This window comes from Zeus faber (assembly GCF_960531495.2).
Source record: "Zeus faber genome assembly, chromosome: 16".
NCBI lineage: Eukaryota > Metazoa > Chordata > Actinopteri > Zeiformes > Zeidae > Zeus > Zeus faber.
This window is the reverse complement of record NC_137202.1, coordinates 8,085,156-8,113,089: the sequence shown is the minus strand read 5'-3', so window position 1 is coordinate 8,113,089 and position 27,934 is coordinate 8,085,156. Positions and strand designations below refer to the sequence as shown.

The following is a 27,934-nucleotide window of genomic DNA, read 5'->3' as shown; positions in this document are numbered from 1 at the left end:
ATGTCTAACTGATCCTAGGCTAATTCCACCTAGCCCACGCCCTACAATAAACTGCGGGTCTGAAACCCTGTCGTTTGTGTCTCTGTGCCGGAGGTCGCTGAAAAGGCAACTTGGATGGTGCGTGGCAGGCGAAATTGCCACATATGTTTATCATAGTCTATCATAATGATTCTCAACATGGGTTACAAGGTTACAGTGAAGAGAGCCACGGCAGGGTATGTGTGGGAGCGCTCCGAAGAAATCCAGGTTGGAGCCTGTGTTTAAAGTTCTCAGTTTGGTTGAATATCCAACACTTGAGCATTTTTTTGACTGGAACTGATAATAAAACACGCCATGCCGATGCTTCTTCACCACTACAACTATGTCACGCGTCATTGGAAGAACCTGAGTAGCAAACCCGCTACAGTTATCTCTGTAACTATAGTATAGACCAGTGTTTCTCAGGCTTTTTTTCTGCCACAGCACACATTTCACTATGAAATAATCCCACGGCACACCACTATCCCGCTAACCACTAAAAACATCATAAAATGTCACAAACATGTACGGTGTAACTGTGCTTTTTATTATGACCTACTCATACACCGTATTTCCTGAAATATAAACCGGTAGTCAAATGAAAACCAGGCCTCTAATAAATGTGGGGGGTTTGTTCTATACAAACAAATACAAGCCTGCCTCATATACAGACCGGGGAAAAATGATCGGAACTGCGGTGCTGTTCCAGTGCGGAGCTCCGCTCCCAAACAAATCAAATAAAACCAGTGGGGGGAATTCACAAAAGGATTGCATGGCTTGAGCGGCTGCAAAATCGGTGCAAATGACAGAAAAAGGGAGCGTTTCATTCACAAAGCACCCACAAACAGTGAAATTCAACAGTGAACTGCACTGCCACACAAATAGCATCTCATTGCACCGGTGCTGTTTGCGTGTATTTAAATTATGTATTATTGATACTCTTGGCACTAAATTGGCCCTTTCAATGCAAATGAGCCTCATTGCTAAAAGCTTCCAATTCAAAAACACCGGCGCTAATAGCCACACACAGTTAGAGTGAAAATATTACCATCTGCAGAGAGATGGTCGTAACTGCTCAAGAACCCCAAATAAATTAAAACAAGTCAGCGGTGCGCAATCGTCTTCAGAGAGCTGGTGCAATCGAAGCGCATTCATAAGGGGTGTCACACCCAGACTTTCCAATGTCAATTATATAGTGATATTATTGTTAAAATTATTATTACTGTCAAGATATGCTGTAGCAATGCCTTGAACGGGTCTGTGGTGGAACGGTGGTTCTCAAAACGCACTCCAAAAGCCACTTGTTTAAACTTTGAATAATTATTGTCGCAGATAGCAGATCGCTTCTTGGGGCAAACGCCCCGCTCTGAGTGCTCTCCTTCTCCAGTGCTTCAAGCAGGAAGTGGTGCTTTCAAGGCAAACTCACTGTGATTCCCTCGAGAACTACCACAAGTGCGACTTTTAGGGGAGATACTAGCTCTCTCTTTTTTCACCATATACAGTATGTGTTTGCATGGCATAGAACTCATACCCAAGTTTGATTTATAATACATACAAAAATACGATCAAGTACACTTGAACAGAGGATTGAACAGAGGGAATCAGATATAAAAGCCTTCTTCTAAGTCTGCTTTCAATAAAGGCCTGGTACCCTCTGCAGTTGAGGTAAATAAAGGCCCTGATCACTATTTGAGGAAATATGGTATTTCACATAGCTTGCTCTGAACAAAGCTGATATTCGGGCTGGAACTGATGATTTAAGATGAATTTGTGCAGCCTTAAAATTTTGATCTTGCAACACAGGAGCTTATTTCAATCATCATTTATTTTAAGGTGAATTTCAACGATTATCACGGCACACCTGGCGAGCTCTCACAGCACCTTTGTGTGCCACGGTACAGCAGTTGAAAAACACTGGTAAAGACACTAAATAATTTCTAACAATAAAAGAGTTCTCAGAATAGAGTCCCAGATTGTGTATTTTGAATTTATAAGAAGATATTGTCATAAATGTACATATTATGTACATTTCCCTGGCAAAAATACCATATCTCTCCATGCACCACATTGAGAAGATTTTCTCATTGACGAATATACAGCATGAACTTCTTCAAACACAACATGGTGACATGGAAGGCATGAGTAATCACACACTTCGGCAGTGTAAATTGGGGGAGTTTCGAAACGCTCCAAGCTTCTCTCTTAAATTGCAGTCAGCTCTTTGTGGAACGGAATCTTATTTCGCAAGTAAATCCTACTTTGGGTAGCAACAACAACATATTTATTTTCTAATTCTCTCTTTCTTATAGGGAAAAGCCTTTAAAAAAAAATAAAAAATAAGATTAGCAGTTGCGGTAGGAGGGAAATAGCACAAACAGCAACCCAGGCATCAAGGTATTGAACACTGCTATTGCCATCGAAGATTTCACTTTGGAAAGAGAGAGGGAGAGACAGAAGGAGAGAGTGAAGGAGGGAAGGGGGTGGGAGAGGGGAGAGAGAGAAGAGACTGGTGTCAGAAAGAGGGACAGAGAGATAAAGAGAGAGAGGCAGAGAGAAGGAAAATGGAGGGAGAGAGAGCCAGGGCTGTAACAATCGATCACCATCGTGTTACGCCACTGGGGAGAGCTAGAGAGAGATAAAGCGAGAAGCAGAGTGAGAGAAAAATGTCATGAGAGAGAGAGGGAGCGAGAGAGAGGAGAGAGAGAGAGGGAATAAGAGAGAGTGGGAGCGAGAAAGAGGAGAGAGAGAGAGAGGTCGCGAGAGAGAGGAAAGAGAGAGGAGTGAGAGAGAGGCGAGAGAGGGAGAAGGGGGGGGGCGGGAGAGAGGGATAGGGTGAGAGGGAGGAAGAAAGAAGGGAGAGATAGAGAGGGAGCGAAGAAGATAGAGAGAGAGAGAGAGAGAGAGAGAGAGAGAGAGAGAGAGAGCAAGAGAGTTTGCCTAGTTTATGCTTGCCAGACTGCAAGATTCAGCTCGGACTTCTGTCCCACATTGTTCTCTTTTTGTGGGTTATTTCTCCCTTCCCTCCTTCTACTTATATTTCTCTCTATAGATCTCACTAAAATCTATTTTGTTGCATTTCATAATCATGCCATTGAAGCAGTAACTCCATTATAAGCAGTGCTTGAAGTGGAAATAAATATGTGGAATTGGAATTTCGGAGCTTATCGCTCACCCCCGAGTTTACCAAGTTAACAGACCCGGTGCACACCCTTAACGGCGGCAACGTTCAGTTGTATAGATTATTTATTTATTTTAACACGTACAATGTTATTTTGAACTACTCTGTAGATTCGATGTGACGTTAACATGGGGACTACCGACACACAAATTGCAGTTTTCCGAGTTCCCATGGAACTGCTGTCTCTCGACCCCATGCGAACGTGGCGCGCTTCCCAACCCACATGAACCAGAGAGCGCGGGCCGCAGCCTTTACCAACAAGATGAGAGTGAATTGAGTGACAACAGAGGGGGAAAGAGACAGATGGAGGGAGTGATAGGGTAGAAAGAATGTTTCTTTGAGGCACTCTGCTTTCAGCTCGACATGATTACACTGGTGGAAAAGACTGATAGAAATGAGAATGGGGCTCTGATAGCCAATCTCAACCCTCATCATCCACTCTATTAATATTAGATCAGCACATTTTACAATCAGAGCAGAGAGCTATCACCATCACCAAAGCATAATGTAACAGCATCCATGATTGGATGGCTGTTTCATACTGCAACTGTTTTAAATTAGTCATTTAGCCCTTGTAGTTGAGTTCAATGATGAAGGCAATACAAATTTCAAAACGTCTCCAACCTAAAGTGGAATTCTGTTCGATTACTCTGTGAAAAAAAATCCATATTTGATTTTAGCTGGCCATCCCATGTATTTCATGTATTTCATGTATGTTATGTATGCGCTCCTCTGCAGAATATGCAGTTTACCCGCCGCCTTACACTGCAAAGAATGCGCTTGCACAAAAGCTGAAAGTCAGACTGGCCGCAGACTTTTGGTCAGTCAACTGTTGATATGGATACTGTAAACATTAAAAAAAGGAATAAAAATATCTCCACAATCTCAAGTGAGATGGTGACCACACCATCTAAAAAACCCCCAAAACAAATCAATAGATCAGAAGAAGGTAAACTTTGGAGAAGTAAAGTGACAGTTTTAAAAGCGAAGATGAGGGTAAACCTGGATGCTGAAAAACGAACTGCTTTGAATGGAAATATGGAACGTGAAGTGTAATCCACCCAACATGGGCGATCATATGGATTTACACTTTAAAATGTATTTAAACTTTAACTCAAACTTGCAAGTGTGTTCTCAATTCACCTGCCTTGCTTTGGGATGTTGACTCTAGGCTAGAAAAAGTGACGCTGGTACTGCATTGGAAAAATGAGTTCCAGCTTCTCACTGTGTTTAAACGCAGTTCAATGGGGCAAACATTTAAGCCTTAAAAGAACATTAACTCAAATTATAGTCCCATATGTCCCACAATTGTATTTTTTGAATATCCCATTTAATTTAAAACTAGTTTTAACAATCGCCGCAGTACATCCAGACCGAAAAGTTGGGTACTGCAGGTTGCCGGTATGAAATGACACAACTTCCTAATTCTAATCTCTGTGCTAGATCCTGAGCACAGAGATTGTGAAAAATAGCCAATAAAACCTTGAAAAAGTTTGCTCCCATTTTTCCCCTGTTGTAACATCTATAAACTGATCTGATTATATTGTGAGCGTCCCCTGTTAGGATTAACAGTTTTCTTTTAGGGATTAAACATTTTCCCCATTTGACTGCATTGAAGCACATTAAGAAGCTGCAGTGAGGAGCTGAATAGTATGTCTCTCAATATTAAAGTGTTCAGCAAGGATGTGCTATGATTCATGAACAGTAGTTTAGTTTGCAATAGTTAATAGTTTGCACTTTTTACAAGACCACACAGAAAATGTTGGTGATCCTATATGATCCTATAAGTGTCTGACCATCGAACCCATGGGCAGAGTTATGAAGACCCCTGAAAAAGTAAATGATGCAGAATTCTACACCACTACTTTCACACTTTGTCTCCTTTAACATGACTAATGCATTAATGCATTAGTTAGCATGACTAACTGTTATAATATACATCATATATCTATACTGATAATTTATCCTGTGAATAGAATCACCCCTGTATATTCCATAAATTTGGCTATTTCTGTTCTTTCTTTCTTTTATTCAGAAGTATTTTTTTATTTTTAATTGTCTCTACAGCAATGCACCAATCCTCATTACCACAAATTCCTCCGCACATATAAACCTTCCTGGCCCAATAAAAAGATTCTGATTCTAGTTTTAAAAAATTTTCACAAGAGATTTATTTTCTACACGCAGACCTGGTCCAGTGAGTCTGGCTCGGGCGTCTGGCAGGCGAACTCCTCCAGCGCTCTGTGGGGGGAGGTCTCGCCCTGCCCGACCAGCGTCCCGTGCTGCCCCTCGCCCAGCAGCTGCTCCAGCATAACCAGGGATAGGTCGGCCAGGGAGAGCCGCAGGCACTGCAGCCGCCGCACTGCGGGCAACGACAGGACAGGACTCTGGCAAGGAGGGAAATGCACATGCACACACACATGGAAATACATTATACTCTATAGTTAACGCCAATTTGCGTTTATTTCTTTGAATTTATTTATTTTTTCCTCTGTTTTCTTTTATGTATTTATTTTTTTATTATATTTGTAATCTTTATCATAATTTTTGCTATGTTCATGTTTGATGGTTCAACGGTATGTAATTGTTATGTTGTTAATATGCAACATGTTACCATACTATATGTTACCATACCATTACCACATTTACTGTGTAAATGTAAAAAAATAATAGTTAAACTTCACCGTCATTTGAAGATTAATTTCATTTTTTATTTATTCCATAAGACAGTTAAGAATGTACAATGACAGTTTTGAACATATTTGGGTTTCACTATTATCTCTGTAAACATAGTATAGACCCTAAATCATATCGAACAATGTAAATCTTCTCAGACTGGGCTCCCAGAGACATACTCTTATCAAATTGGGGGTCCTTGATGTGAAAAATGGTAGAGAATTACTAGGCTAGACAACATGGGACTGTTGTGAGCCTTTTGTGTGCTGTGAGTGTATGTGCGTGCGCGCAGGCATAAGAATGTTTAGATGTTGATTCACTATCAAGAAACAATGAAAACATTACAGCCTATACAACATTACATGCAACATGGACTGAAGTGACGATGAGTTCATATTGTAAAAAAATAAAAAATAATAAAAATTAGCAGGTACAGTATAAGCGACGATCCTGATTTTTTGGGGGATGGATGTCATAACTCACTGGGCCAGCAGCACCATCTGCTGAAAACACACTGTTACACATCGCTTCATCAATTATTCATTTGTAAAAAAGAAAAACGTGAAACAGCTGTACTCACGGTAAAGCGACACACTGCAGATACTGGTGTAAACTAGTGAATTATTTGGGAGTTGCTCGGACTAGTTCAAGACGAATAATTCCAGGCCATTTAAATGGTCTGATTTAAAATCATTCGATGAGGAATGACCGTGATCCTTCAAGGTCTAAAATGATGACTAAAAATTGAAATTGAGTATATTTAACTATATTTATTAAGTGCATTAAGCCTGTTAGCCTTAATTATCATTACTTTTGGATTGCCTTCATTAATGAAGAGCACTTTTAGTAGTTGGAAGTTGTGTATGAAAGGTTGTTCTTCCTATTACTATTGTGCTTCAGCCGGTGATTAAAAGCTGCGTACGGGCCTTTTTTTTCTTTTTTACTGCAAATCCCGGTTCTCTACAGTGCAAACATTGTGGGATACTTCTCTAAACAGAATTATTTTGTTTTCGCCATCTGGTTTCTTTTCTGAGCCAACGCTGATGGCCAGAAGATCTGCTTTGTGCAGTGAGTATAATGCCAAAATAAACGTAATTTCCACAGTTGTCAAGTGGAGACATTCTGCTAGGACCTGGAGCACTGGTGGTTTCCAGAACAGACCGGTTCTCTTGTTTCTCACTGTGGCGGTTTCGCCTGCCACAAGCCATCCAAATGGCAATTTCAGGGCCCTCCAACACGAACGATGGTGTTGACAAAACACCAGTTTATTGTAGCGAGTGGGCAAGGTGGAACAAGCCCAGAGCAGATGGACATCATGTTATGACAAGGGCCCCCCCTCTCTGTGTGTTTGTGTGTGTGTGTGTGTGTGTGTGTGTGTGTGTGTGTGTGTTTGGGGATAGGGATTTTACCTGTTGCTTGATGATTAGTCTAACGAGCAACAGGCATACAGCCACCCTTGATCCTTGGCCCAATCACCTAGACCCAAGACAGGTGTGGCTGCTCAAACCTGGTCCCATTCCAGGGGACCTGGTTACCCGAAACAGCACAGTGCACCGGTGACCCTCACCCAGGATGACTAGGCAGACTACCCCCTCTTCCAGAGCGCAGGGCCTCAGGCTGCTGTGCAGGTTGGTGGAGGTGTAGCTGGGCTTGGCTGTTGCGGGGCTGCTTGGAGGGGTGGCCTGGCTGCTGGGCTACAGGATAGTCCTGGCGGTGGCTGCTGGGCGGAGCAGCTAGCTACAGGCTAGCTGCTACTAGTGATGGTTACTGCGGCTGCTTCTCTCCCGGTCCTCCGCCAAACACCCTGGGTGCTGAAGAGGATCGGTGCTGTGGCTGTCTGTTGACCGACTGGTGGCTCCAGGGCGTCTTTGGATGGCCCTTCTGTGTCCCTTCCCCATGCCATGGAATCCTTGTTCAGGCGTCAGTGTGGCTGTTTTGCCTGCCACACGCCACCCAAGTGTCATTTTCAGGGCCCTCCAACGTAGAGACATAGACAATGGGGTTGACCACACACAAGCTTATTGTAGCGAGTGGGCTAGGTGGAACAAGGCCGGAGCAGATGGACAACAAGGGCACCTCTCGTGTGTTGAGATGGGGGTTTTACCTGTTGCTGGATGATTAGTCTAACAAGCAACAGGGCCCAATCACCTAGGCAGGTGTGGCTGTTCACACCACAGGCGAGCGACTTTGAGGAACCTCAATGCCACACGGGTTATCAGCAAATAGTCAGCGTGTGTAATAGAAGCTTGCGGATCCTGCCCCTGAAAAGGAATAGTGTCTGGCGGGGAGCATAGGTGGAGACCCGATTGCCACGGGAGAGCAGTGTGTGTTGTGTCTTACCTCCTGAGGCGCAAGGAGGTTCTGGGCATTCAGCACCACCTGCTCTTGGGCCAAAACCGCTCCCTGCATCTGGGATAGGGCTTCCACAAGATGGCTCTTTTTCCCCGTCATGTTGAAAGTGTGCGCGGCCAGGACTCTGAGAAGATAAAGAGAAGTTATAGAGCTTGCTATGCATTGTGAGATGTAATAGGTGACAACATAGATAACGTGCAAGTAAATGATTAAAACTAAATTCAGGTACAATATGTGTTCATGTCAAACTAGGTAAAACAGGTAAAATTATTTTATTGATTCAATAGTCCAATTGTTCTCCAAAGGTAACTTTATTTTTAATTTTAGAGTAATTAAGTGGAAAATTCATTGAGTTTGTAAATTTACTGAGTGATATGGTAAGAAAACTTAAAATGACCTCCTGTTCCTGCTGAAAACTACATTTTACAAAGTTGTCAAATTGACTTAATTTTTCAGTATTTTGTAATTGTTAAAGCAACAGCATTTTTGCCAATCGCAGACCCACCTCAGAGCCCGAGCATGCTCCAGATGTGCCTCTGCTGCCTCCATTCTGCAGCCCAGCTCCATGAAGCCACCAGCAGCCTGTCTGAGAGCATTGCATGCAGTTATCAATACATGGGTTCGGAGGGCCTCGGCAGGTTCACTGCAGCCTCCTGCATCCACTGCATGGATGGTTTCTGCTGCACCTCTGATTGATTGATTGACACACAGACAGACAGACAGACAGAAACTTTATTCATCCCCGGAGAGAAATTGCGTTGTTACAGCAGCTCACATCAAAAAAGGACTGTCAATGCTGAACTCACCAGGTGCCCTCACTGAGACACACACATAGGCCCCATCGCTTTACTGTACCGCATGTTGCACACTGTACTGCATTCTGTATTGTTACTGTATTGCTGTGCCGTACTGTTGTAAAACTGTGCTGTATATCTCAACACACACCAGCTCTCTTTTTCACATGCCACTTTGCTGCACATATCTGTATATACTGTATACAAATAGTCTATTCCTCTTATTTCTATTTTGTATTACCATTCAGTATGTTACCTTTTTACTCAAATTTTATTCTATTAACTTACTGAATTAGATTTTTGGAATCAGTTAAGTTAGTTAGTTAGTTAATTACTTAGCTATTGTGTCTTGTGTCTAATCTCCGGGTGCATTGCAATTACATTTCACTACATAAGTCTAGTAGATACCAGGGGAAGAAAGACCATATCCTGTTCTGAATACAATGCAGGTTGTAATTTACTTTTCTTTGCTTGTACAGAGTATACAATATCATTCTATGAAACCAAAGGGTTTATGCATGAGCTCACAGGATCATATACATATACCTGGTTCAGTGAAATATCATCCAGATTTCCGTATACTAGGGCTGTACCCAACTCAGAATTTTGTCGGTACTCTCCAACCTGTCAGAGAGAACTGACAAAATTGTCTGAGAGGTCCTGTCAGACCCCTTGGACAGTACCGACGACGCACGCGGCAACGATCGGGTGCCCAGGATCGGTGAGTGAGAACAGTGTTTTTATTGTTAGATGTAGGTTATTTTATTTTACGTCTGCGTATCAAACGAATCAAGTGCGTATGGAACGGTATGGAACAAATGCGTAATGGGGACACTTTCTCTGTGACTCTCCCCTGATCACCCCCTCTCCATGCATTATGCGCAGAAAATAATCTTAACGAGTCTACGAGGCGTGCCCTGTTTCTTCGTGCCCTGTCCCCACACTGTTTTGAGGTGTTTTGTTTAGGGGAGCGGGGCTCGGCTTGTGTTGCTCTCCGCCACCGGGGCGCACGGAGAGCCGTGTTCGGGTCTGTGTCTGGATGTCCTCTTATTTATAATTCCTCATTGAAATGTTATTCCTGTGCATTTTGGAAGCTTATATCTGTTTAACCTGTTATTGTTATGGAAACTGACCGAAAAAAACCCCCAAAAACGACTGCTAGACTTGAAGAATCTCAGTCCGCTAACGGGTTTCTGATTGATGATTCGACTCCTCGACTTTCAGGGGGCAGCCCTATCGTATAGATACATTAAAGTTAGACACATCAAAAAAAGCTTGAATAATAAAGCCTTCTTCAGCGCTACAGGACCCTTCCACCCCCAAATGAGAGGTGATTGTTTCACACCCAGGTGCTTTGAGCTTCAGCAAACTTGAGATTATATATACAGTGGGGCAAAAAAGTATTTAGTCAGCCATCAATTGTGCAAGTTCTCCCACTTAAAAAGATGAGAGAGTTATTTGTTATTTTCATCATAGGTAAACCTCAACTATGAGAGACAAAATGAGGAAAAAAAATCCAAAAAATCTCATTGTCTGATTTTTAAAGAATTTATTTGCAAATTATGGTGGAAAATAAGTATTTGGTCAATAACAAAAGTTCATCTCAATACTTTGTTATATACCCTTTGTTTGCAATGACAGAGGTCAAACGTTTTCTGTAAGTCTTCACAAGGTTGGTAGCTCAGGAGGTAGAGCTGGTGGTCTAGTGATCCAAAGGTTGCTGGTTCGATCCCAGGCTCCTCCTGCTAGCATGCTGTAGTGTCCTTGAGCAAGACACTTAACCCCTAATTGCTCCTGATGGCTGCGTCCGTCGGTGTTTGAACAATTGTAAGTCGCTTTGGATAAAAGCGTCTGCTAAATGTAATGTAATGTAATGTTTTCACACACTGTTGCTGGTATCTTGGCCCATTCCTCCATGCAGATCTCCTCTAGAGCAGTGATGTTTTGGGGCTGTCGCTAGGCAACAGGGACTTTCAACTCCCTCCAAAGATTTTCTATGGGGTTGAGATCTGGAGACTGGCTAGGCCACTCCAGGACCTTGAAATGCTTCTTACGAAGCCACTCCTTCGTTGCCCGGGCGGTGTGTTTGGGATCATTGTCATACTGAAAGACCCAGCCACGTTTCATCTTCAATGCCCTTGCTGATGGAAGGAGGTTTTCACTCAAAATCTCACGATACATGGCCCCATTCATTCTTTCCTTTACACGGATCAGTCGTCCTGTTCCCTTTGCAGAAAAACAGCCCCAAAGCATGATGTTTCCACCCCCATGCTTCACAGTAGGTATGGTGTTCTTTGGATGCAACTCAGCTTTCTTTCTCCTCCAAACACGACAAGTTGAGTTTTTACCAAAAAGTTCTATTTTGGTTTCATCTGACCATAGGACATTCTCCCAATCCTCTTCTGGATCATCCAAATGCTCTGTAGCAAACTTCAGACGGGCCTGGACATGTACTGGCTTAAGCAGGGGGACACGTCTGGCACTGCAGGATTTGAGTCCCTGGCGGCGTAGTGTGTTACTGATGGTAGCCTTTGTTACTTTGGTCCCAGCTCTCTGCAGGTCATTCACTAGGTCTCCCCGTGTGGTTCTGGGATGTTTGCTCACCGTTCTTGTGATCATTTGACCCCACGGGGTGAGATCTTGCGTGGAGACCCAGATGGAGGGAGATTATCAGTGGTCTTGTATGTCTTCCATTTTCTAATCATTGCTCCCACAGTTGATTTCTTCACAACAAGCTGCTTACCTATTGCAGGTTCAGTCTTCCCAGCCTGGTGCAGGTCTACAATTTTGTTTCTGGTGTCCTTTGACAGCTCTTTGGTCTTGGCCATAGTGGAGTTTGGAGTGTGACTGTTTGAGGTTGTGGACAGGTGTCTTTTATACTGACAACAAGTTCAAACAGGTGCCATTAATACAGGTAACGAGTGGAGGACAGAGGAGCCTCTTAAAGAAAAAGTTACAGGTCTGTGAAAGCCAGAAATCTTGCTTGTTTGTAGGTGACCAAATACTTATTTTACCGAGGAATTTACCAATTAATTCATTAAAAATCCTACATTGTGATTTTCTGATTCTTTCCCCCCATTCTGTCTCTCATAGTCGAAGTGTACCTATGATGAAAATTACAGGCCTCTCTCATCTTTTTAAGTGGGAGAACTTGCACAATTGGTGGCTGACTAAATACTTTTTTGCCCCACTGTATATATATATATATATATATATATATATATATATATATATATATATCTCAAGTTTGCTGACGATACTGTCGTGGTGGGCCTGATCACCGATGACGACAAGAAGGCCTACTGTGAGGAGGTGGCTGACCTGTAACTCTGGTGCTAGGACAACAGCCTCCCCCTCAACGTCAGTAAAACTAAGGAGCTGATTGTGGACTTTAGGAGAGGATTACAACCGAGGACGCACCCGTTGTTGATAATTAATGTAACTTCTGTCGACAGGGTGAGTAGCTTCAAGCATCTGCGAGTCTACACCACGGAGGATTTAACATGGACTATACATATGGACAATCTGGTGAGAAAGGCAAGGCAGCGTCTTTACCACCTCAGGCAGCTGAAGAAATTCAGAGTCTCAGTGAGGATCCTCAAGTCCTTCTACTCTGGACAGCATCCTGACAACCAGAATCCAGGCAACATCACTGCCTGGTTTGGGAACTGTACTGCTCAGGACAGGCGGGCCCTGCAGGGTGTGGTGCGTTCACCTGAACGTACCACTGGAACTACCCTCCCCTCCCTGCAGGATTTATACACCAGGAGGTGTAGTAGCAGCCCACAGGATCATGAAGGATCCTCACCACCCCAACAACAGACTGTTCCAGCTGCTGCGGTCGGGCAAGCACCTCCGCAGTCACACAGCGAGGACAGAGACTGAGACGGAGATTCTTCCTGCAAGCCATAAGGACTGTCAACGCTGAACTCTCCAGGGGCCCCCACTGAGACACACACATAGGCCCCACTGCCTTACTCTACTGCATGATGCATACTGTACTGCATTCTGTATCACTGTACTGGGTTATGGCATACTGCGCTGTATTGCTGTTCAAGTTCAAGTTCAAGAGATTATTTGTCACATACATATACATCTGTTCTGTGCCGTAATGTTGTATACTGTACTGTATACCTCACACACACTACCTCACTTTATTCACATGCCACTTTACTGTACATATCTGTATATACATAAAAGTTTATTCCTTTTATTTAATTTTGTATTCTTACTTTGTATATTACCTTTTTTTTTACTCTTATTTTCATTCCATTTACTAATTAATTTGAGTTTTAGGAATCAGTTAGTTAGTTAGTTAGTTTATTAGTTAGCTATTGACCAGTTAGTACTTATTGTGCCTAATCTCCAGGTGCATTGCAGTGTCATTTCACTTTTCACTACATATACTGTATGTATGTTCATATGCATATGTTTGTGACAAATTAACTTTAACTTGAATCTTGAATCCCTATATATATATATATAAAGATTTATCAGCCACAACATTAAAAACACTGACAGGTGAAGTGAATAACATTGCTCATGTTGTTCCAATGGGTTCTGTCAGGGGGTAGGATATATTAGGCAGCAAGTGAACAGTCAGTTCTTGAAGGTCATGTGTTGGAAGCAGGAAAAATGGTCAAGCGTAAGGATCTGAGCGACTTTGACAAGGGCCAAATTATGATGGCTTAATGACTGGGTCAGAGCATCTCCAAAACGGCAGGTCTTGTCGGGTGTTCCTGGTAAGCAGTGATTAGTACCTAGCAAAGGTGGTCCAAGGAAGGACAACAAGTGAACCGGTGACAGGGTCATGGGCAACCAAGCCTCACTGTTGCATGGGGAGCGAAGTCTAGCCCATATGGTCCGATCCCACAGAAGAACTACTGTAGCACAAACTGCTGAAAAAGTTAATGCTGCTATGATATAAAGGTGTCAAAACACACAGTGCATCACATCCTGCTGTGTATGGGGCTGACCCCTGTCCACTGCTAAAAGCGCCTACAATGGGCATGTGAGTGTCAGAACTGGACCACCCCTCTGAAAAAGAAAAAGGATCCGTGGCGGCTGACCGGGGCTGATGGTCAGTTCTCCGACAGCGACGCAGAATCTGATATTATCCCGGACTTGAAGAACATTTCAAACAGCGGATTTCAAACTTAATGTGACGATGAAACGGAATATTTTCAAGAACAACCGGAGGAGACCAACGATACTTCCGTTGTTGTTACAACGGCACATTTCACCGGCCACCATCTAAAGCATGTATGTGTGTATTCATGTGTTGTAGTGTGGCGTGTCTTGTGATCAGTAAAGATTGTTCTAATTCCTCAAAATAAACGCTTATTTAAAAACAAAAATAGTTGTGTGTTGTTGACGCTGTTCAACGCTGTTCATGATTGGCCCATTCAGCAGTATGTTAATTAGCCATTAAGCTTTGATTGTCCGCCAACCCCATTTGCATTCTGGGAGCTTGCTGAATGAACCTGGTGTGGGTAAAACTTTGCAGGTGATTATCTTAGAAACATAGTTTGCCACACCCTTGTCATTAACAAGTCATATCTTTAAAAACATTTGCTTGATTTGCACAGTTGACACCTTGTTTGGAAGCTCTGATTCTCCACTTTCAAATGATGCAATGCATGAAAAAAAAAGTCGAAAGCCGCCAAATTACCGTAAAGTATGCGGTGGGTCACAAATTGTCTAATAAAGCGCAGATTGTTTCTGTAATGTAAATGGTGAGCACTTAATAAATGTTTTGTACCCTAATTTGTTCATTCTTTTAGGCTGTGAATTGTCCCAGACTTATTGCCCCTCTGAAAAGTTTTGAAGCTAAATTGCCTCCATTCTCGGGTAAGAACTTAATATACCCTAATACTAAAAGTCATTACAAGTGAGCATTTAAAGGTTTATACTGCATTTAAAACACCCCTTCCAGATATCCCTAGCAGTCCTGTGTCAACACTGCTCACACATTTGTCTCGCCTTTTTCGAGCTGAACCCATTTGCATCCCAGACAACGCATCTGTCTGAGTGGCACGGTGGCACAGTGCATTTGAACTGCTGCCTCACAGCAGCTGCCTCACAGCAAGAAGGTCCTGGGGCGCTGTTGGCACTGTGCTCCGGGCGGGTTACCTCCCAAATAGGAGCCTTTCTGTGTGGAGTTTGCATGTTCTCCCCGTGCTCACATGGGGTTTCCTCCACCTAACGTCGGTAAGCACCCCCACCAAAAACATGCACACATCATCGTCTGACCAGCGATGGACACTCGTCACCAGGTTGCCAGGCGTGTCCACGAATGCTGCCCACTGCTCCTGGCTTCACCCCCGAGGAAGGACAAGCCAAGGATGGGTTAAATGCAGAGGCCTCATTTCACCGGCCACCATCCAAAAGCATGTGTGTGTGTGTGTGTGCATGTGTAGTGTGGTGTGCTGTGTGACAATTAAAGATTCTTCTCTCTGTCCCGGCAGCCTTAAATTTCACCTTGCCACCTTTCTAGAATCACCGACCTCATCTCCAGTGACATGATCCAGAAACAGATCTTCCCAGCTCGGTTTGGACGCTGCTCCAGCACTGACCTCAGTGCCCCACTGCCTTGCTTTATAAACTGTTCGATCTGCAAAAGAAACCAGTGATTATCTCATTATGGGATGGAACAAAAATAACTTCGAAGGTGTGAATGAAGATTTGAAATGTATAAAGCGGGTGTTTTATTTCTTGCTGGAAAGTGCAACAGGATCATCCATAGATAACGTAGGCTTTTTCTTCTTTTCAAAAATATTAAATAATACATCATGCAACAAAAAACAAAAAAAATGCCATATCAGGTGTCACCTTTTACTCTCAGAGACAAAATATAGGTGTTACTACGTAATAAAGGTCAAATGTATTACATTTCTGACGTCATTATATATTTCCGCATCATTAACTATAATTAACTAACACTGTAATAACATAAAAAGCAGAGAATCACACTTTTCTGTATATTTTTATACATTAGGATATTTGTGTACTTTATTTTTGGCTACTTCTGTATTTATTTTTCAGATCAATGCTAATTGTCTGTACAATGATGCATCATTCCTCACCACATTCGAATATAAAAAAAAAATACCTGGTCAAATAAACACATTCTGATTACATAATAAAGGTCATATAAACTACATTTTGGCAAATTATTACAAAATCCATCATTATGGGGTAATAATGTTTTTTAAGTTATTTTGGAGCTCAACGTGACTCTGGTGTAAGTAATAAGAAAATAAGGATGAATTCTAAATATCCTGATGCATCTGTCACCCACCTTGGCGGGGGCATCCTGGTCTCCGTGGCCAGCAGTGGCTCTGACCGCGGTGAGCGTGAGCCGGTACCAGAACTCCTCGTCCCCATCCAGGTGCCGCTCTACCAGCGTCAGGGCCTGGGCATAGTTCTGCTCCTCACAAGCCAGAGTGGCCAGACCCAGCAGACTCCTCGCCACCAACTTCTGGTGGTCATGCACCTGAGCAAACAGGGGTTAAAAAAAACACACTGTTAGTCACAAAGTTATTTCACAAACAATCAGGTGGCATAAAAAGAAACATAACAAACAAGCATAGTGTGAATAAAAAAAAGGTAACATTCCTGTGTTAGACTTCATAGGGGTATTGCCTGTGAAGTCTATAAAATGTATGGGAGAAATTTACTATAATATTCCACGGAAATATGTAAGTATTGTCTTACTTACACGCTATATCAATCTAATAAGTGTGAAGAAATATTGAGTAAAGAAGACACTACTGCTACCATTATAGGTGTTAAGGGGTGAATGAGTACAGTGGCTCTGTGGAATGTGTAGAGTTAACATATTCCATACGTTTTAACACAAGCTCAGGGCCAGAGGGAGAGCAGGGGTCCAGTGGGCAGATTTCCATGTGTTGTAGCGCAGGCTCAGGCCCAGGAGGAAAACAAGGATTTAGTGGACAGATTTCCATATAAGGAGTGACGTATGGATGATGGATGTGTAGAATGGAGAATATAAGCCAGCCTGGGGCGAGGCTCCAGAGTTCTTTGCAAAACAACTCAGGCTTTGATGTTGCTTGTTCACAAGTGATAATAAAAGTCGTTATCTTTCAAACTTCAGCTTCCTCGATCTCTCGCTTATTTGGGTTTAAAGTGTTAGAGTAAAGTTTATCCACAACATATTTGGCGTTGTCAGCAGAATTGGAAGAAAAGGGAACACCACCAGCTGCTGTGCTGCGGGATGGGGCTCGGCACGGGTCACACAAAACTGAGTTGCCACTCATTTGTAAAAGAGGTAAGCAACGTTCTTACTTATTAGTTAGGCAAATTGTGTGATCAGTATCTGCCCCGTCCTTATGCTAAGCAATACGTAAAGTGTCTCTCCAAATTAACGAACCATAGTATAGCACTACATGTGAAAAAAAAAAAAAAAAAAAAAAAGAGAGAGAGGGAAGCATGGGATGAATGAATGTGCATGCACTAACCATAACTGCTCTATGGTTATCTATTTTTATTTTGATTGTTGTTTGCCTATGGTTCACCAGTGTTTGAAAGTCCTGTAAAGGTGTAAGGCAACACCCGTGGCTAAAAATACATATGGTAATCTATTTTTATTTTGATTGTTGTTTGCCTATGGTCCACCAGTATTTGTAGGTCCGCAAAAGTGTAGGGCAGCATTTTGTGGCTTAACATACATACGTTAATCCATCTATGTTTAGAATAAATTAATCAAATTGATAAGAGTAGAAGCTTAGGGCAAAGTGCCAGAAGCAACAGGTAGAAGAATAAAAGTATAGGTAGACATTGAATAGACAAGCAAGACACACAGAATAACCCAATAAATAAAATAAAATAAAAAACATGGGGTAAAAAAGTATTCTAGCAAGAATTAAATAATGAATTGAAGATTATATAATTAGTATAATTAATAAATTTATAATTAACAAAGAATAGTTTAGCAATAGTTTATTCCAAAGCCTAAGCAGAGTCGTGGCTAGACACAGAGGAGAAGAGAGAAGAGAGGAATCAGAAAAGGTGGGAGGGAAGCAGTGAACCAGCGACAAATTGAAAAAAAATGCAGTCAGAGGAGAAGAGAGGAATCAGAAAAGGTGGGGGGGAAACCTGCACAACAGTACATTTAGCATACACGACAGAAAAATTACAGGGAGATTTCAAGTAGGAACAACGGCATAAACATAAAAATAACCATGTCACCAACAGCGGTAGAATTTTGGGGTAAAAAGAGTCTGTTAAATGATAATGAGATAAGAAAGATCTCAGAAAAATGGCAGAAAAGGACAGCTAAGACAGCTACAAAATGGCCAAAAGAGGGCACATTCGATGCAGCAGTGTGTGAGGAGATGGAAGTAATGAAAAATCACAAGCTAAATAAAAAAGGAAAGAAAACAATAGAGAAAAGGGAAAGAGAGAGAATAGTATTAGCCATGTTCAAAAAGGAGGGAGAGCAGTGGAGACAAAAAAAAAACTGCAAGTGAGATGGTTAGTAAGGATAAAAAAGTAGAATTACTACCCCGTAAGGCCGATCACCACCTGCTTCATTTTTTTTTCATTTCATTTAGCAGACGCTTTTATCCAAAGCGACTTACAATTGTTCAATCACTGGCAGACACAGCCATCAGGAGCAATTAGGGGTTAAGTGTCTTGCTCAAGGACACTACAGCATGCTAGCAGGAGGAGGCTGGGATTGATCCAGCAACCTTTAGATTACTAGACCACCAGCTCTACCGACTGAGCTACCATCCCCACCTTACAACACAGGGTTATACCCACTTGATAGTAGGAACAGTAGCCATTAAAGGAGAGGTGGAATAGGACAAAGGGAGAGAAAGGGATTGTGTAACCCAGAGAGGGAGAGACACACCCTTACACATAGGTTGTTATGAAGGGATTAGGAAAACAATGAACGAGTTGGATAGCGATAGTGACAGAGGAGGGGGACGGTGATCCTTCAAGCAGAAGAATTTTTATCAGAAAGGAAGAGGTCATTAGAAGGAGTAAAGGGAAGGAAAGGAAAATGTTTAGACAAAAGAGGCAGGAGAGAGGGGGAGGAATGCTCCCAGGAGAGAGAGAGAGAGAGACAGGGAGAGAGCGCAGAGAGAAGGAGTGGGGAACGAGCCCAGATACAGTAAATCAGGATGAAGCCCCCTAGTGCTAGAATTGCAAGAAAAACTTAGAAGATCTCAGAGGGAGAGAAAAGCGTCAAACGGTAATCCAGGAATTTATCCTATCCTGGTAAAAGGACAACAAACACAGTATGTCCAATGGGGATCTCAGGATTTGGAGGGATTAGTATCTAAACCACCTAATATAAATAATGGGTTAGGGTTAGGGTTAGAATAAGGTTAAATGGATTAGGATATTTGAGGAACAGACAGTGGGAAAATTAATGGCAGTAGGTAACCTGAAAGCTTTGTTGGCCAGAGTGCTAGGGATATCCAAGATGGAGAGCATACTGGAGAACAGGGGTTTGGGCCAGCTGCTGGATGAGGCCTTTGATGGGACTACGTTTGATAGATACAGACAAATAACCTGGGGTATACTCAGAGGCGAGTACCCAACCCATGTGGATCAAAAGAGCCTGAGGGGCCATACAATTGGTGACACAGAGAATCCTGCATCGTTCCTGCAGAAACAAGTCATGAGATGGCACATGGAAACAGAGAAAGACCCTGAGGAGGATCCATTGGTCTCTATCTTATTCAGAACCTCCATAATAGAGACAATGCCTAGCTCAATTAAAAACAAGCTAGAAGATGATCAAAATCCCATAAAGAGTTCAGCGATCATCTTCACGAAGTGGACAGACATTGTCAAAACGAACAAAGAATTCAAGAACAAAGCAAAGAGGTGCAGAGAAAGTTGTCTCAGCTCCAGTTGGAGGAGATGAGAAAGAAAGATAAGAAACAGGCAGTTGTTGCAGCACCTGCCACAATCACGCCTTCTGTCCAACAGGCCCCGCCTCAAGTGCTCCTTCCTCAGGCTCCACCCCAGGTGTTCTCTCCCCTGGCACAACAGCCTCAGAGCTAAGGGCCACCCCCTCCACCTGTTGTTAATGTATACACACATAATAGTGGGAATCCAAAATTTGGGAACAAGCAGAATCAATATAGGGGACCACAGGGACATCCTAAGTATGCTCAGCAGCAAGGACAGTCTGGATATGCTCAAAAGCAGGGACCCCCTGGACAGCGCAAAGGGCCTAAAATATGTTGGGGATGTAACCAGGAAGGACACTTTCGCAGGGATTGTTTAGCTAACCTCTACCCACCAAAGCAGCAGGGACAGCAGTGGCGGAGACAGCAAGGACATGGAAATGTCCAACAGAGACAGGTAGGACCCTGGATGGGTCAAGGGTACTAGGGGTGCCCAGAGAATCCACGGGGGGGGGGTCAGCATGTAGCAATTACGAAACAGGCTGATGAGTAACCAATACTGCAGGTTCTAATAAATGATAGAGGCACATCAATGATGGCTGATACTGGAGCAACTTACACATGTGTTGGTTCAAAATATGCCTCTCACCTCCCCATGGCAGGAAAATTTGCCAAAACTGTAGGATTCTCGGGACCAACGCAGTTAACACCTATGACAGCTCCAGTGACACTAAAGCTGCACAGACGTGCAGCTACGCTACCCATCTTGGTTTCAGACACCACACCGGTCAATTTAATAGGAAGAGATGCATTATGCAAATTAGGAACACAAATATTATGCACACCACAAGGCATATTGGTTGAACCTACAGGTATGTACCTCAAATGGTAGTATCAAAACTAGACACAGCAAACATTTATTGGATAGGTAACATTCAAGAGCAAGTCAGTGTAACAATGAGTAAGTGAGGAAGCTACATTAGAGCTCAAATCCCTCAGGCAAGAGAGTCAAGGACAGGATATCATTGCACCCTAATGCATGATCCACAACAGGACCCACAATTAGAAAAGGAATGGCAAAAGAAAGCCGCAGGGAAAAAAGTAATGATAGAATAACAACACATAGTAATTGGACCACAAGGAGCAGCTATGACAGCACAGGATGCAGATCAATCACCAGAAATAAAAAAATGGTTTAGAGACACTGACAAAGCACCTCACATTACTCTACTGATAAACAAGGGTTTTGAAGCTAAACACTTGGGGGCAGTGATGTTCTATGAAAAACAACTAAAATGGGAGGGAACAGATAACCCATTAATTCTCCAGGCATGTTGCAGAAAGTATTGAAAAATGTTGTGTTATACACACATGACAGGGGTTTTACAATAAGTGGAAGTGGTCCAGAAACAACAAGAACCAATGGCAACAGGAAAGCCACACAATGATAGGCAGATGAAGATAGAGACAGAGATGGCAGCCAGAGTACTTGAACAGGTATGGTCAAAGTTTGAAACCGATGTAGGATTGGTGCATTCGGCTAACCCAGTTAGAATCCAAACTAGACCAAATGCTAAACTACCAGGGCGAAAACAGTACTACATGAAACCCGAGGCTGAGATAGGAATAGCCCCTACTATAGAAGGTCTAATAGCTGCGGGTGTATTGATAGAAACAAAAATCGACTGTAACACTCCTTTGCTTCCAGTACTAAAAGCAGACAAAAAAAAATGGCCTTTAGTACATGATCTAAGAGCCGTAAATGACATTGTAGAAGACATGCAGGCAGAAGTTCAGAATCCACACACACTGCAGACCAATGTTCCTCCTGATTCTAAATATTTCACAGTGATTGACTTATGTGGGGCATTTTTCAGTGTGTCTCTTGCAGAAGAAAGCAGACATCTGTTTGCATTCACGTATAAAGGTAAACAATACACATATACAAGAATGCCACAGGGATTTAAACATTCTCCACATGTGTTTAACCAGGTACTGAAAAATGATTTGGAAGAGCTGGTGTTACACAGAACATTGATAGAGTACGTGGATGATCTTCTGATATGCTCTCCCACATTGGAGCAATGTCATGAGGATTCCATGGCTGTATTAAGCAAATTGGCAATGGGGGGGACACAAGGTGTCAGAAAAATTGCAGTACTGCCAGACAGAAGTAGAATATTTAGGGAGGCTGGTAGCACATCAAACAAAAACAATAGCACCCAGCCAGTTAGAAGGGATTAGTAAAGCACCTAAGCCAGGGACAGTACAACAAATGATGACATTCCTGGGAATGACAGGGTTCAGTTCAGATTGCATAGAGGACTATACCCTTAAAATCGCGTCGTTAAGAGAGATTATGAAGGCTGCAGGAACAACTAACCTGCAAGCCCAACTAAGGTGGAATGAAGATGCACTGGCAGCATTTGAAGGCATCAAACAAGAGATGCAGGGAGCAAGTGCGTTAGCAACTCCAGACTACACAAAACCATTCCTATTGTAGGTAGCAAATAGGAGTCAGGGATACGCATCAGCGGTGTTAATGCAAGAATCATGTAGTGGGAGGCGAAAACAACTTATAGCATACTACAGCTCCAAGTTAGATGCATTAGCGCAAGGCTATCCACCGGGTTTGCAGTGGTAAGACAGAACCCAGACAAAACTTTTGCTGTTATTCAAAGTTCTCACTGTAAACAGCCATTTTCAGCACAGGTAGCCGAGTTGAGAGCTCTTACAGCTGCCTGTCAAGAAGGAACAGGTAAAACAGTGAATATATACACAGATTCTGCGTATGCACATGGTGTATGTCATTTGTTCGGAACAGTATGGAAAATGAGGGGATTTAAGAAAACAGATGCGTCCCCCATACTGCATTGTGCTCAGATTGTGGAACTAATGTCGGCATTGCTATTGCTAAAACAAGTAGCAATAATCAAATGTCAGGAACACAGGAAAGGAAATGACCATGTCATAAAAGGTAATAATGCTGCAGATGAGGCTGCCAGGGCAGCCTCCAGCAGTAGTGGGACAGTCCAGGCAGTATTGACCATGCTTGAGGCTTCGCCTACTGAAGAAGATGCTGTCCGCTTGCAGGACAAAGCTGGAGTTTATGAGCATAACATGTGACTGAAAAGGGGTGCTGTGCACACCCCCACAGGGTTATGGAGAACTCATGATGGGATGTTGTTAGCACCAACAGCATTGTTGGGTTTGCTTATCACTAATGCACACGGTTTTGACCAATGCGCAAGGGGGGAAGTAGTGAGAAGAATCAGAAAACAAGGTTTTTGGTTGCCATATCTGCAAACAATGGTTTATAATCAACTTAAGGAATGTGAGGTATGTGCAAAAAAGAAGGTAAGAAAAACAGTTACTACTCCATTGGGACACATTCCCACACCTGAAGGACCATTTAGAAATCTGGTCTTAGACTATGTGGACATGATTAAGAAGATAAATAGAAAAAGATACATGTTAGTAGTCATAGACAGATTTAGCAGATGGGTAGAGGCAGTCCCATCAAAAGATCAAACTGCGGCCACTGTAATCAAATTTCTGACAGAGAAGTCATGCCAAGGTTTGGAATTCCGACAGAAATAAGCTCAAACAATGGCTCGGCGTTTATTAATAAAATAGTGAAACAAGTCATACAGGAGCTGCATGTCAAACAAAGGCTGGGTTGTGTTTACCATCCTCAGTCACAGGGGATGGTGGAAAGAGTGAATGGGACGGACACTCAAGACAAAAATAAACAAAATGTGTGCAAGTGCTGAATTGAATTGGGTAGATGCACTCCCACTAGCACTAATGAGTTATCGCATGCAAGCTAACAGAATGACACATTTAACTCTGCATGACATGCTCACAGGTCGACCCATGCCTGCACCTAACATTAGAGGACCCCATAAGGGACCTCTGTTGGAACAATTGCAATTGGAAATAAGGGAATATATTAAACAACTAACGGCCATACACAAGCGTATATTCCAACAGGGGAAAGACAGAGTTCTAGAGCCAGAAGACGACCCACCAAGGGTGGAGCCCGGTGACCACTTGTACCTAAGGGTCTTTAGGAGACGTTGGAACGAGCCCAGGAGAGAGGGACCATACAAAGTGAGCAGTGCAACAACAACAGCCGTCCAGGTGGAAGGGAGCGCCACCTAGTACCACCTCAACCACTGCACCAAAGCCACCCAGCCAAGGACGAGGGAAGAGCGTGAGGAGAACCAGGATGCAGACGACCCCAACAATGACCCCAAAAGAGAATATACTAAGCTTTGAAAGGCCATGATGAATCAATGCATGTTGAAACAAATTGAATGGTCAAGTTTTTTTTTAAGTTTTTATTCTAGTGTCATGTATTCTTTGCTATAATCATATAATGTGTCATATTTTTAATATTATACCAAAGGTTTTTTACTTTTATATTATGATGTGTTTTTCTAATCACATATTTTGTAATAAGGCTAATTGATTGAAGGTATAACACATTTGGAAATCTTTTTTCCTAGAACAGGTTGTGAGCCCTGATAAACTTACAGGTTGTGAATTCTGATTAAAGAAAGAAAAGCAGGTTGTTCTGATAACCTAATGTGAATGCTGATGATTTATCTAGCTGTCCAGCAAGTAGCAATATATGATTGTAAATTGACAAATATACGTTAATTGATTTTTGGGACTTAGTAAGGCCCAAAGGGGGGATATATGGGAAAAATTTACTATAACATTCAACAGTAAGATATAAGTATTGTCTTGCTTACACGCTATTTGAATCAAATAAGTGTGGGGAAATATTGAGTAAAGAAGATACTACTCTTCCCCACTGCTGATACAGTATGCTACTATTATAGATGTTAAGGGGTGAATGAGTACAGTGGCTCTATGAAATGTTCCATATGTTGTAACACAAGCTCAGGGCCAGAGGGAGAGCAGTGGTCCAGTGGGCAGATTTCCATGTGTTGTAGCGCAGGCTCAGGCCCAGGAGGAAAACAAGGATTTAGTGGACAGATTTCCATATAAGGAGTGACGTATGGATGATGGATGTGTAGAATGGAGAATATAAGCCAGCCTGGGGAGAGGCTCTGGAGTTCTTTGCAAACCAACTCAGGCTTTGATGTTGCTTGTTCACAAGTGATAATAAAAGTATTTTATCTTTCAAACTTCGGCTTCCTCGATCTCTCTCTTATGTTGTTAAAGTGTTAAGAGTAAAGTTTATCTACCACAAATGCAGAGAACACAAAAACAATGCAATATCATTTTAAAAACAAACATATAGGACATAAAAACAAAGATAAATCTTTATAGAAAAAAAAAAATCTTATCTTACTGTAGCCGCTGTGTGGGCCTCTGCCAGCAGCTCCCTGGCAGGTTGATGGAGCCCCAAACTCAAGCACACCTCGGCCTTCTCCAGCCAGATCTCCTCAGCAAACCGCTCAGTACATCGGTGGTCTAGCAGAGAATTCTGTGAAAACCACCCCCCGCTTCGGGTCATATCACTTCCATAGTAAACATACAGTATATCATAGCTTGTTTCAATTTCAATCCATACTCTTTGGATCTTTCTCCATTGTGAGTTACTTGCTCCTCAAACCCAAAACAGAAAAATGTAAACAACAGAAACAGCAGGCACAGTTCATTTATTTTTATCTATGAAATATCCTTGTGTGAAATGGGATATGAGGCCCATAGATTCCAACCTAAAAAAAAAGCTGCTCATAAATTACAAGAAAAAGACATAGAACAATTGGAGACCATTACAAACTTTCATAAAAAATACTGTAGAGCAAATAATAATAAATATGACATATCGGTATTACATTATAAATGTACACTTAGGGCATATATGCCTTATTCACTGGACAGAGCTCGGCAATTACGTTTGCAGCTATAAGCCAGAATTAGTAAAAATTCAGTAATTTCAGGGGTCATTTCTTTCTACTAAATTCTGAATTTTACCAATTACATGGCAGTTGGCAGAACCTTGTAGCTTTTTGCTTTTTGAAAATTTGGAACAGCTGCAGTTGTACATTCATACAAAGTACATTAACATTAATAAACAAACATACATATGACATAACATATACAGGTACTCCTCACTTTACGACCTACCTGTCTAACGACTCTGACCAGTCTGTATTGTAGGCTGTGTACAATACCACAGCGTCTCCACGTCAAGCATCTCATCGCTCATCACGCTTTATATACTATATACACTATATACACAATATATACCACATACACTATATATACTATATATTCTATATACACTATATATACTATATACACTGTACACATGTCATATCATCAGCATTCTCAGTCTCAGTGTCGTTCCGCAGTCTGTCAGTATTGACTACACTAGCGTTCTCATTGAACACGCCCCTTACCGTGAAATAACACAGGTTCTCGCTTATCAACCAATTCGCTTAACGACCTAGTCCTAGGAACAGGACTCAATCATTAAGTGAGAAGTACTTGTATAACATACATAACTTATGGACAGAATGGCTACAATTAGCAAATAACATTTTTACAACTAATTGGCATAATAATAAAAATAAATAATAATAATAATAACTATAGCTGCAGGGAGCAATACACAGGGTCCAGTGTGCTCCTTTTAGGTACGTATGACAGTTTTTTGGTTTCCGTGAAATGCATCACAAGTTACAAAAGTTACAAACATCATGTACTATCGTCTGGACCAATCAACATGCATTTACGTCTACATGTTTCTCTTCTGCCGTTCATTTTCAATATTCCTGAGGAATGGTGTTTTAAGAATTATGATCGTTCCTGGGTGAGGCAGTGCGGACACTGTGTCACCCAGGGATGGTGACTTTTTTCCTTGAATTACATTTTCAATAAGTAACGTTTCCATGAAATACAAAAAATGTCTTGAATGTATGACTCACTTGTACTGTATATTCAAGTGGACTCAAGTTTTTGTGGTATACCGTTTTTTAGATTTTTTATGAATCCGACAAAGTAGTGGGGACCACAGAGATAAAATATAAATCGAACAGATCGACAGACATCTACCAGGTAAGAAACGTAAACGCATCGTTTGTAATGTCGAAACACTACAGAGCGACTACATTGCACACTGGACACGGTCCAACGTACATTCTGAATCAGAACCTGCACATTTATAGTAAATAGTATTATGATGTCATAGAGCATCTTACTGTAAATCTCATCTCATTCGTTACGTTTACGAATAGAGACATGTCAGTCAAGCACGGCCAGCCGAATACTTATGGTCAATTTTGATAGTTTTTCAATCATTTCTGCTCCATATGTGGATTATGTATCGATTTGGATGAAACTTTAACGATACCTATATGTGTCGTGAAATCATTGGTTTTAACGACACCTCAACCATGTTCGTGGCTTATATCATTGTGTGTTCCAGATACTCTTAGCCGGGTTGGACACATTTTGGCGTTGAATGCATTAGACTGTGTCTGTGATTTTGGTCAAATTTGGTTGGAGTTTCACAAATTTCTGGATGAAACTCAAACCATGTAAACCGTGTTCGTAGCTTCCGCCGTTCGTCTTGTCTGTTTCAAATCGTTTAAGATTTCTAAATTCATAGAATTTTCCCTGAACAATAACAATAGGGGATAATAATAATAATAATAATAATAATAATAATAATAATAATAATAATAATAATAATAATAATAATAATAAAACTTCACAGGCTGACCTCTTCAAAACCACCAAGCGGTTTCTTCCTCTCCCGTAGCTCAGCTATGGTCTTGCGGCACCTGGAATAATGGGTGATAATTAGGGGTGTGACGATTTTTCAAATTAATGTCACGTTCGATTACATTTTCGATTGAAACATATATATTTTTCAGCACTGGCAGCTATGCCATTCTTAGACTATGGAGTCTTGGTTTGTTGAGAAAAACATCAATCAATAAGCAACTTTTATTACAGTTAACAGTTAAGTGCTTTTCAAAACTAAACTTCAGAATAATAAACGTCCTTATTGACTTATTATTCTTTTGAGTAACTCACCA

At 41.9% G+C, this 27,934-nt stretch overlaps 1 protein-coding gene across 1 annotated transcript in view; it reads right to left on the bottom strand.

Moving 5' to 3' along the window:
• cfap46 (cilia and flagella associated protein 46) overlaps positions 1–27,934 on the bottom strand; it is a gene marked incomplete at both ends in the record, with an annotated part of 104,039 nt that overhangs the window by 23,301 nt on the left and 52,804 nt on the right. The window contains 7 exons of the mRNA XM_080017044.1: positions 5,386–5,583; positions 8,213–8,348; positions 8,730–8,810; positions 15,525–15,631; positions 16,319–16,513; positions 25,234–25,368; positions 27,616–27,676. Of these exons, the coding sequence (XP_079873170.1) occupies positions 5,386–5,583; positions 8,213–8,348; positions 8,730–8,810; positions 15,525–15,631; positions 16,319–16,513; positions 25,234–25,368; positions 27,616–27,676 (913 nt within the window). The remainder of the gene's footprint in view (positions 1–5,385; positions 5,584–8,212; positions 8,349–8,729; positions 8,811–15,524; positions 15,632–16,318; positions 16,514–25,233; positions 25,369–27,615; positions 27,677–27,934) is intronic.